This window comes from Nematolebias whitei, chromosome 13 (assembly GCF_014905685.2).
Source record: "Nematolebias whitei isolate Nwh7 chromosome 13, NemWhi1, whole genome shotgun sequence".
NCBI classification, from domain to species: domain Eukaryota; kingdom Metazoa; phylum Chordata; class Actinopteri; order Cyprinodontiformes; family Rivulidae; genus Nematolebias; species Nematolebias whitei.
This window is the reverse complement of record NC_056510.1, coordinates 31,386,578-31,398,783: the sequence shown is the minus strand read 5'-3', so window position 1 is coordinate 31,398,783 and position 12,206 is coordinate 31,386,578. Positions and strand designations below refer to the sequence as shown.

Here is a 12,206-nt window from a genome sequence, read left to right as displayed (position 1 = left end):
TCATGTCTAATACAGGCCTCTAACTGTTCAATCGTCTTGGGCCTTCTTTGTCGCACCTTCCTCTTTATGATGCGCTAAATGTTCTCTATAGGTGAAAGATCTGGTCTGCAGGCTTGCCATTTCAGTACCCAGATCCTTCTCCTATGTAGCCATGATGTTGTGATTGCTGCAGAATGTGGTCTGGCATATTGTGTTGAAAAATGCAGGGTCTTCCCTGAAAGAGATGACGTCTAGATGGGAGCAAATGTTGTTCTAGAACCTGAACATAGTTCTCTGCATTAATGGTGCCTTTCCAGACATGCAAGCTGCCCATGCCACAAGCGCTCATGCAATCCCATACCCTCAGTGATGCAGGCTTCTGAACGGAGCGTTGATAACAACTTGGGGTATCCTTGTCCTCTCTGGTCCGGATGACATGATGTCCCAGTGTTCCATAACGAACTTCAAAAATAGTGACTCCTCTGACCACAGAACAATCTTCCATTTTGCCACACTCAATTTTAAATGACCCCTGGCCCAGTGCAAACGTCTGAGCTTGTGGAGCTTGCTTAGAAATGGCTTCCTCTTTGCAATGTAGAGTTTCAGCTGGCAACGGCGGATGGCACGGTGGATTGTGTTCACTGACAATGCTTTCTGGAAATTTTCCTTAGCCCATTCTGTTATTTCCTTGACAGTGGCATTCCTGTTTGAGGTGCAGTGACGTTTAAGGGCCCGGAGATCACGAGCATCCTGTAGAGTTTTATGGCCTTGACCCTTACGCACAGCGATTGTTCCAGATTCTCTGAATCTTTTGATGATGTTATGCACGGTTGATGATGATAAGTTGGAATTGGATTTTCGATAACTGGTTCCTGCTTTTTTTGGATTCAGCTGGTGCTGGTTTTATCTACAATCAAGGAAGTCGTCAGCAGCAAATTTGGACCCGATCACGCTGCTTGCCTTTATGACAGCTTGGTTCATGTTCTGGAGTACCCGGACTCAAATGCTTCGGCTGAATGGATCAGATCTTGGGGATTTTTACTCAGACACGTTTCCATCGGTGTTGGCCATGTTAATTTGGACATTTCTGAACTGAGTAGACCGACACAGTCTGAAGATTGATGTCATTAAGTTCTGCCTGTCCCCAAAACAATTGTGTGTTTATCTAAATTTTGGTCGCCTTGGTTGTCCTTGAAGGCAATCTTATCTAATGTCGCCTGGAGAAAATGTGATCTGACGCTCACCACCCCCTCCTTGAGGAATTTCCAACCGATAACCAGATGAAACCCCGCTGAAAAAACTTTGTGTTATCATTTAGGACTCTGGATTCTTATAGAGGTTATTCTTGGCCATTTCTCAACATACCTCAAGAATGTTTATGGATCTCACCGGAGGACATTGACTGATTACAGTGACCTTGAGAGCATCTGTAGGCGTTGTTGACCGCTCTTGTCTCTTCCTTCTTATGCTCTGCTCTGCAGAATGTCTACGTAAATATGTGCTTGTTTGTGCAAGGTGTTTTTTCAATATTAGGGGTTTTTCTCAGCCAAGAAAAAAGTCTGATAGGAATTTTTTTCGTCTCCAACTCCTACATGTGTCCAGTTAACCACTGTTTTGTCTGTCCAAACAGGTCTCCCTTGTAAATGAGTCTTCTAGGCTCAATGTGATTTATCTGTTTAAATAAAGGTTGAATGAATGAAAACTTAAAAGTCTTTGCTATTTTACGCTGGGTGACACCATTCTGGTATTGTTGCACTATCTTTCCGTACAACAATGGTGGAATTGGTGATCCTCTTACCATCTTGGCTTCTGAGAGACACTGACACTCTGAGAAGCTCTTTTTATACCCAATCATGTTGTCAGTTGACCTAATTAGTGTTAATTGGTCTTCCAGCTGTTCGTTTTATGCTCAATTTCCCTTTTCCAGCCATTTATTGCTACTTGTCCCAACTTTTTTGGGATTTGTTGACACTGTGAAATTTTGAATCAACATATTTTTCCTTTAAATTTTACATTTACTCAGATTAAACTTTTGATCTGACATCTATGTTATATTACAAATAAAATATTGACAATTGCCATCTCCACATCATTGCATTCAGTTTTTATTCACAATTTGTTTAGTGTCCCAACTTTTTTGGAATCCGGTTTGTATATATATATATATATATATATATATATATATATGAACAGTGCAGTAGTCACTGGTTTGAATGATCGTTTCCACCTTTTTATTTTTCAGTTTTGTCATACCCGAGTCAGGTTTTAGTCCAAAATCGTTTGTTAAGTTGATTGTTGATTCAGATCTAGCCATTTTTTGAGTGTGGTTGTGTGTCTCTTTTTGGCGTAGCAACACTGGCGGTTCTATTTCAAACTGGTTGAACCCTGAGTCCTCAACTCAACTACAGAAACTGATCAAGAACCAGGATTTTTCTTATGGAAAAGCACTAGCAATGGATAGTTCAAGCAAAGATACAATTTGAATTTACAGAATTTAGAAATAATTGTGACCCAGAAAGGAAGAAGCAGATAGAGATAATGGACGGAGAGATTTCCTGTGAAAAAAACAAAACAAAACAAGATTACAATCAGTTATACCCCACTCCACAGTATAAATGTACCTCATCTATAGCTCTGATGCATCAAATCTTCCCACCCTCCTACTCCCATTTCACTTTTATTATTTCAGTCTTTCAGAAACACCTAAGAGAGTCAGTTTGTCCAGTTTTCATGGAAAGCCACTCAGAACTCCAGCCAAACAGTTTCAAAGTTGTTACTTTTTTAGCCATCTTACCTTTTCTAATGAACATGGTCTACATGTGCAAATCAAAAATTAATCAGTTCCTAATAAAATATTCCCTCACCCACACATCGATATGTAGACAGTGCACACACAGTGCATATAGAAAAAGACGAAGTTACGTCCAGTCAGACTGTTCACAAAGCAAGTTTGTTCTGAACCTTTGCTCATACAGTGCTAAAGAATAAACTGTAGCTCTAAAGTGTCAGCACATCAACAAACTACATCATTTATCTCAATAAAAACTGTGCTGTGCTGAACTAAGCCATTACAACACTATTCCTTATGCAGAGAAAGACTAATCATATGTGAGAGAAGTCCTCATTGATAATCTTAATTTACCACATTCACTATAATAAGGACTAATGTAAATATCCACTGTAAAATTTTGGGCAATTACCTGAATATTTACAGTTGAATTCAGTTTCAATTCAGTTTATTTCTATAGGACCAAGTCATAATGGAAGTCATCTCAGGGCACTGTACACAAACATTCACATACAGTACATTAAAAAAGCCAATTAGTAAAAGTAATCTATCTAAGGAAGCAGCAGACTGTGATGAATCTTCATTTGGTCGCAGTCTCCCATCAAGCACAAAGGAGACAGTAGAAAGAAAAAAAACTCCCTTTTATCAAGAAGAAATCTCCAGCAGAACCAGGCTCAGGACAAGTGGCCATCTGCTTCGACCAGCTGGGTTTGAGAGGACAGGAAGGAGAAACAGATACAGAATGTCTGTAAGAGTAGCACTTGCTGCAGCCCCAAGATGGCCGCCGATTACCCACAGCTGACGGTCGTCTACCTGATGAGCCCCAACTCTACATAAGGCTGCAGTCAAGTTCTACTGTTCGCTGGAGCATTGATTCCTCTTTGTCATCCTGTCGTTTGGATCCAGTCCTGTTTCACCTTGGCCCTGAGCCTCGTTCCCTGTGCTTAGCCCTCCAGCCACTTACCTGCCTTGAACCGCCTGTTGAATGGGACCTTCCTGGAAGCCTTGGATTCAACACAGAGTTTCTCTGCCAATCCACCTGTAAGGAGGAAACAAGACAAAACAATCAATTTCCTATACTGCTCTCTTTGCCTGGCCATCCTGACCGTGTCTTTCCTCTTCCAGGGGTTCCAGTACACCAACATGTATATATGTATATTAGAACCACAATAATAAACACTGTTCACTTTCCAGCTTGAGTCTTTTGTCATTCTGGGTCTCATTACAAACTGGGTACCTTGAGTTACAACAATGTCAGGTCCATGTGTACTTTCTATTGAAGGAAAAACAAACAAACAAACAAACAAATAAACAAACAAAAAAACATGTTAAGGATAGAAATAATTACAAATTCAAACAGTTACAGTAGAGTAAGTAAAGACAGTAGCAGAGTGAGGAAATGTGGTCAATTTATCTTTCAGCAGTCTAAGCCTATAGCAGCACAACTAAGGGCTAGCTAAGGAAACCCAAGTTAACCCTAACTATGGGTTTATCAAAAAGGAAAGTCTTAAGCCCAGACTTAAAACTGGACAATGTGTCAGTCTCATGGACAGAAACTGGAAGTTGGTTCCACAAGAGAGGAGCCTGATAACTGAAAGATCTTCCTCCCATTCTGCTTTTGGAAACTATAGAAACCACAAGTAAACCTGCAGTCTGAAAGCGAAGTGCTCTGTTAGGAAAATATGGAACATAAGCTCTGTAATATAAGATGGAGCTAGGCTGTTGAGAGCTTTGTAGGTTAGAAGTAAGATGTATTTTATTATGAATTTTACAGGGAGCAAATGGAGAGAAGCTAAAACTCGAGAGAGATGATCTCTTCTATCAACTCTCATTAAAACTCTGGTAACCACATTTTGGATTAACTGAAGACTTTTTAAAGAAGTTTTTGGACACCCAGATAACAAACCATTGCAATAGTCTAGTATAGACAGGACAAATGTATGAACCAGTTTTTCTGCATCATTTTTAGACAAGATGTTTCTAATCTTCCTGAAATTGCGCAGGTGGAGGAAAGCTGTTCTTGATCAAAAATAACAACAAGGTTTTGCAAAGTTCTTTTACTTTTACCAAGTTTATTTGGTCAGGATGAAGACTTGTGGTGAATAAAGACTACTTCTGCTCCTGTTGCTTGAAATACCCTTTTTGATAAAGCAGATATTTTGGGAATGCACTCATATGCCTTTACAAATTCTGCTAGCTGACATGGTTTCCTTTATGTTTCACTGGCTTTATTTATCAGCATGGCAGAATGGGCATGCTGTTGTGTGGTGAAGCTCTCCCATCGCCATAGATTCCACATTGTCACCTTTTCAAATAAACCTTCAATGGCAGAAATAGACACAGGATTACTTTCAGTTCTTTGGGGACATGTGCTTGGCTAAACATGACACTTCTGCCTGGAAAAGCACCGTGCCAGTTGATGCTTAAACAAAACATTATCCAATCAAAATTGTACACTTTGGTGATATTTGAATGACCTGAAAATCACTTAAAAAAAAAAAAAGAAGCAACTGATGGATGTTCTTGTAAAACTCTTTTAACATACATCAATACAGCCCCTTTCTCTTCTTTGTTTTTACTCTGTTTTCCAGTGTTGTTGACAAAATACCTATTGTTTGCCATTAACTGTAGGTGGGTGGTATTAAAATGGCCCACATATAAGACATGAAGGCAACAAGAATGCTTATAATAAAATTAAATTGAGACAAAAAAGTAAAAGAAATTAAATAGGGATGGCCATAAAACAAACAAACAAGTAAATCAAAGGCTAGACAAACAAGCAAAATATAAGGATCTGACAAGAAGTAACTAAAAACCCCACATTTTTCAGTCAGGTCATCTGGACAGTTTCTTTTTTTTTTTTTGTGCTGAAACGTTTCGCCTTCGATCCGGAAGACTTCATCAGTCAAGGAAACACACAACACAAAACTGATTATTCCCACAACAGCTTACTCCAAAGTGGAACAAACCAGTTTTGTTTGTGATAAGATGGTCTCTTTTGTACGCCCCCTCCTCCATTGCTGGCCCTTTTCCTTGTTGACAGTTGTGTCAAACTGGTTGAAAACAACAAAGTCGTTTCAGCACCAAAAAAAAAAAAAAAAACTGTCCGGATGACCTGACTGATAAATGTTGGATTGTATACCTGTATTATTGAGCATGGACTTTGTTGTTAACTATTTTTATTTATTTATTTTTTTCATTTAGCCTTTATTTATCCAGGTTAGTCTCATTGAGCCACGAGAACTCATTTTCAAGAGAGACCTGTTTAGGGAGCACATGGTGGGGGTTAAGGGCCTTGCTCATGGGCCCAGAGTGGGGCGAATGAGGGTTGGGGCAAGTGTGGGTGTTTCACCTACCCCACCCACAATTTTGATGTTGTCGGGGCCGGGGCGTGAACCGGCGATCTTCGGATCACAAGCCCACCTCTCTAACCTCTGCGCCACTAAAAACCAGTTACTACATATTGTTCAGACTGCTGTCCTAAGGTATTTGATTACACTCCTGTTGCTTTTATATTTGAGTGCAGCTCCAGTTTATCACTCAGCAGATGATGATTTGACATTAAAAAGAAGTTTAATTCTTTTCTGTCCCATCTATCTGAATCTGCTTTTTAGAGTTATTGTTTGTTTGATTAAAGATAATTTAGCACTTTTTCTCTGATCATCCTCACCAAACTTTAGTATTGTTTCATGATGCTGATGTTGAAAATCAGAAACCAATACAGCAACATGCACAGAGTGAATGTAGCTAATGGTATTAAAATGTGACAATAGGTTTGTTATTTATTGAGCATGGTTTGGTCTTTCCTAGTAATAGTGCTTGAAGTTCTCTTTGTATTATGGTATTGAAACCAGAAAATAAATCCCATTTCTGTACATACTGCAGAAAGGTTAATGTATTCACAAAATCTGCCTTATTTTCTCTTCAAAAAATGACAGAATTGGTTCAGCTTTATGACAAACTTAAACCAACTAAAGGATGCCTCTGACTCCAAGGGTTTCAGAGCTTTGACCTGGTTGTTTCCTCCTGTACAGAGTCAGAGTTTCTTTATTTGTCATTTGCACCACATGTGGCACATGTGGTAGAACAAAATGTTGTACACAGGGTCCAGTTACATCCAACAAAAGTATAAAATGTAAAAGAAAAACAGTAATAATAAAATCCATGATATACTTGCCTTTCATTAAGACACACTTAATCATGATAATAATAATAATAATAATAATAATAATAATAATAATAATAATAATCGATTAAGATACACTTACCTTTAAGGTACACTTGCCACTGTGAAGTTTTTTTTGCCTTGCGGCTTGCACAACTCACCTGCAACATTCCAATGTTTAATGCTAATGGTGCTGACTGGAGTGGAAAACTGTGAAGCAGATTTAGTTGGTGTAGTGGTTTGTTCATCTACTGTACAGGTAGTCAAAACGTAGAAACTGTCTTTTTTTGTTGTTGCTTCTAAGAGGCTTTTCTTACCGGAAAACTGGGAAAATGTGATTTTGGAAAAGCTACTATCACCTATTTGAGCATATAAGTTGGAGAGGGACAGGTGCGTCCAGTCGCAGCTCAGGTGCAAGCCTTCATTGATTTTCCTATCCAAGAGACAACAAAACTTCTGCAAAGTTTTGAAGAATGTATTGTTTATTGTAAGTTTTGCTGAAGTTCTTCTGATGTTGCGTTTGCTTCCAAACAGCTGAGTTCTTTCACATGTACACCAGCATAAAACAAGTTACATGATGATTTGAGTTTGGTTTCATACATACCTGTACATTATGATGCATACATTTTATCAATTCACATGTTAGATTTATTAGTGTTAATTTCTCAACAACTTATTTAATAGACTGTTTTTTTCAACGGCATAGACTTTTGTGAGTACGTCATCTATTTTATGTAATTTTTATCATCTATGATTTTTTTCTTGCTATAAAACTAAAAGGATCAGCACTTCTGGTTTACATATTGATAAAGTTTCTAAATACTGTTTAGCAAATTGACAATAGGCGCAGAGATTAGTTCAATATTTAAAACAGTTTTTTCTGAACTAATATTCATCGTGTATGTTTTATTATCAGAAGTCTGAATGCTAAAATTCAGAGCACCATTGTTTTTATTTTTTATTTTAGCTAACGCTAACCTCTTCAGTGGGCTTCTTATCTCTCATTACTTTGTAGTGCACTTTCGTTGTTTTTCTCCATCCTCCGCTGTATCACTTTTCTCTGCAAGGGCAAGAGTGGCTCTCATAGACCTGCTTCAAAATGGCCTGTCAGTAAAATCTGATCCTTCCAGACTGAACAGCACTGGTCTTTTGCATGCCAAAGTCTTGTTGATCAGTGTCAACTGACCTCCCGTGTCCTTCAACTTACCAAAAGCAGCAAGAAAAGTTCTCCAAATATCTCCACAATAGCTCTAATCAGGAGTCAAGGGCCACATTCAGCCTAATTTGATCTCATGGGGGCCAGACCAGTAAAATCCCAGGATTATAACCAATAAATGACAAGTCAAAGTTTTTCCTTTTCTTATATTGCAACAAAATACAAATACATTATGATTTTTTTATATAGGTTGAACAATCTTTTTACAAATTATTATGAACAACATGTGCATTACAAATGGTCACAGTGGATGTACAAACCACACAAAACATTTCATCACAGGAATTTGAAACAGAACAATAGTGATGAACTGGATGAACGGTGTCCACCATATACATAAAACATTTATACAGGAAAATACATAACATATATTGTTAAATTTGTGGCAGTACACAAGAAAAATGATTCCACAACACCAAACTCTTTTGCAGTGAAGCTGCGAACCAACTTCCTAATGGAATAAAATAGAATACATTAGAATAGAATAGACCTTTATTGTCATTGCACCGTACAGCAAAATTAGGGTTTACTTCCCAGAGCAAATGTAAAAACAGAGTAATATTAAACAGAGCAAATAATATATATATATATATATATATATATATAAAGTGCTATGTGTTGTCATAATTGTATGTTCCCATACAAAGACGAAATTGGTTCTCTGCATTTAACCCATCGCACCTGGGATACACCCAGGTGGGGCACTGGGCAAGCGCCCAGGGAGCAATTCGGGATTAGGTGTCCTGCTCAGAGACACCATGAGAAGTGCAATGACCGGGGATCGAACCCAGGACCTTTGGGTCCTGAGTCGGCTGCCCTGCCCCATATGTATAAAAGGTAATACTGTAGTTACAGATTTTAAACTCACCACATATGCAACACAAGCAGATTGATATTACACAAGTTGTCCCTTATTACACTTATCCAGTTCTTATTACAGCTTTTGTTAAGTTCAGTAACAGCTGATGATAAAAACATTTTTTAAATTAGTTTGTTCTTGTCTTTATTGATCTGAACTGTTTTCCTGATGGTAACAATTATAACAGATCATGTCCAGGGTGAGACCAGTCCTTTAAGATGTGGGCTTTTTCTATGCAGCGGAAACTGTGTACATCTTCCAGTGAGAGAAGAGAGCAGCCCATGATCTTCTGAGCTGTGTTGATAACTCTCTGGAGCGCTTTCCCCTGAGCCACTGTGCAGCTAAGATACCGCACAGTGATGCAGTATGTTAAGATGTTCTCTATGGAGCATCGGTAGAAAAACACAGTCTCTGGGTGATGTTGTTCCTCATGAGCACTCTCAGGAAGTAGAGTCTCCGATGGGCCTTTTTCAGCAACTCAGTTCACCTTCCAGGTCAGATCCCCTCAGTATGGACTCCCAAGAAATGGTGGTCAGCTACTTTCTCCACACTGTTCCTGCTTATAATCAGGGGTGGGACTGCCATTTTGTTTTTCCTGAAATTGGTGATCAGCTCCTTAATCTTTGAGGTGTTGAGGACCAGATTGTTCCCCCTGCACCAAGCAGTCAGTTGTTCCACCTCGTCCCTGTAGGCGGACTCATCTCCCCCACCGATGAGCTCCACCACTGTATTTTTGTCTGCAAATTTGACTGGGGTGTTGCTGTGGTGAGCAGGAGTGCAATCGTGTGTGGATGGCATAGACCAGGGGGCCCAGCACAGAGCCCTGAGGGGCTCCTGTGTTGAGGCTGAGGGCCATGGTTGTGTGATAGCCCACTAAAACCCTCTGACTGCGGTTGAACAGGAAACTGTTTACCCATATGCAGGTGGAGTGTGGAAGTTCCATTGTAATGAACAACATTCAGTATTTTACATTTTACCACTGGAAAAAAAAAATCACAGAACTGTATTCAGAGTGAAAAAGGTCCCTGAAGCAGGATTCTTTCAGTTATTCAAGGATTCAAGGATTCAAGATTCTTTATTTGTTATTCACACCCCATGTGGTACATGGGGTGGAATGAAATTATCTACACAGAGTCTTATTCTAACTCACTGTTAATTTACTCCTGAAGCTTGGCATCTTTTGGCCGGCAAAAGTGCTTCAATATCAAGGGTCATACCCTGAATAGCATTTAATTTCAGAATGTCAATTAGGTGCTTGAGTGTGAGTCTCGAGCATGGCTTTGTTTTATTGATGTTCATTACAGAGAACACTTGCTCACTAAAGCCCCAAACATGCACAAACTTTTGCAGCAAGCACTGTTAATGTGAGGTACTTTGGCAAGCAATACTGAAAAAAATTATCCAAGTCCACTGAGGCAAATTTGGCCTTCAAATCTGCATCACACTGAAAATTATTTCAAGTCGGATATTGACTGGAAAATCAGAAGCCTGGACTGTGAATGGTGAGCAAAATACTGCAAAATTCATGTTCTATTCACCAAACAAGTGAAAGAGTCTTTCAATCTCCCTCAGCAGTCTAGAAATTTTGTCTATTTATCATTTCATGTCAGCATTAACTCCAGTTCCACACGTCTCTAAGATGGAGAAAATGACCAAGTTCACCGTTTACCAGATGTGTCTCTTACAAAGTCAGTTTCAACTTGAATTTTATTATGTTGTCATTTGCATCCCTGCAACGTTTTCTTCAGATTATCCAAGAGCTCAGTGATATACACCATACAGTATATATGCAAGGTCCTGCAGCCATTTTTTTCTCCATGAACTGCCCAATTTCCTCCTGTAGATCATAGAAACACAGCCCCTCGACTTAACCAGCTTACTTTAGTGTGGCATGGTAGGCCATGGGTAATGTTTTTGTCATAGAAAAAACAGTTAAACAGCTGATGATTCAGACCTCTAGCTCAGATGAAATAAAACAGTTTGGACAACCATTATGTGATCCATTTTTAACCACTTGAAACACAATGGCTCCTGATGCAAAATACAAGTTCACAAACCATCTCCTCCATTTGCAGATTGTACTTTCTGAGTTTTGCGAAAACACCTGCCTTATTCTCAATTACTGATGGCGCGCCGTTGGTAGCCAAGCTGATGGCACGGGATCAGTCCACTTCAACTCTATCCAAAGCTCCCACAAGAGAGCAGAAATGGTCATTATCTGTTGTGGCATCCATCATCGGCACCAACTCCAGAAAACTACTGTGATGGTCCAAGTCTCATCACATCTGAGACACTCTCTCTGAGACTGAGTGCTGCTGTTGATTGTAACAGAAAAGGCAACTAATGATTTAACTTTGATTTAACTGTGATTCAATTGATTCCATGGAGAGTGGTGGCACAGAGGTTAGAGAAGGTGGGCCTGTGATCGAAAGTTTGCCGGTTCAGCTCCCCACACAGACAACATCAAAATATGGGTGGGAAAGGTGAAACACCAACACCTGCCTCCTCCCTCATTTGCCCCACTCTGGGCCCTTGAGCAAGGCTCTTAACCCCCACTATCTGCTCCCCTGGGTGCCCTAGATAGCAGCTCTCTTCTCCACACAGAGGGCTGTGGTAGCTCGATGGTCTGTGGTTGCATCAGGAAGGACATCCGCTGTTGCCAAGTCTTCATGTGAAATTGTTTGCTGTGGCCACCCTTGAAGAAGGGAGATGCTGAAAAAAAGACTGTCCAAATCTGCAGAGATCTGAAATCCTATCATCAAGTGTTTCTTGTCAAGCTAATGCTGGCAAAAACTTGTCACTTCTCAGGGAATATGATGTCTACTGCCTTCATCTCGCAGGTTTTCACAAACTTACCCAAACTTATCTGTACGGCTTGGATGCTAATGCTACATCATTAGCAATTATAGCTAGCTTTAACTGATTCTTCACTGACATCTCGGCTCTGGATTAAAACAGACTGCTCTTTATTTATACTCACCAGTACTCCGTTTAGATCTTCTCTCATCTCAGTTGTCACAGCAATTTGTTGTATTTTTTGCCATGCTGAGTCTCATGGTGCCGAACATTATATTCCTTGAAGGCTGAAACTTTCTGCATACATACCAAGCACACAGCTTTCCCATTCACTTCTGTAAATAAATAGGAGCTAGTCCATTTTTCTTTAAAACCCAATGCTCTGTGTCCATTTTTCTCCTTT

The 12,206-nt window shown here is 39.6% G+C and overlaps 1 protein-coding gene across 1 annotated transcript in view; it reads left to right on the top strand.

Moving 5' to 3' along the window:
* Nucleotides 1-12,206, top strand: part of fgf14 (fibroblast growth factor 14) — a 293,247-nt gene that overhangs the window by 63,247 nt on the left and 217,794 nt on the right. The window contains exon 3 of the mRNA XM_037687064.1: nt 3,204-3,213. Within this exon, the coding sequence (XP_037542992.1) occupies nt 3,204-3,213 (10 nt within the window). The remainder of the gene's footprint in view (nt 1-3,203; nt 3,214-12,206) is intronic.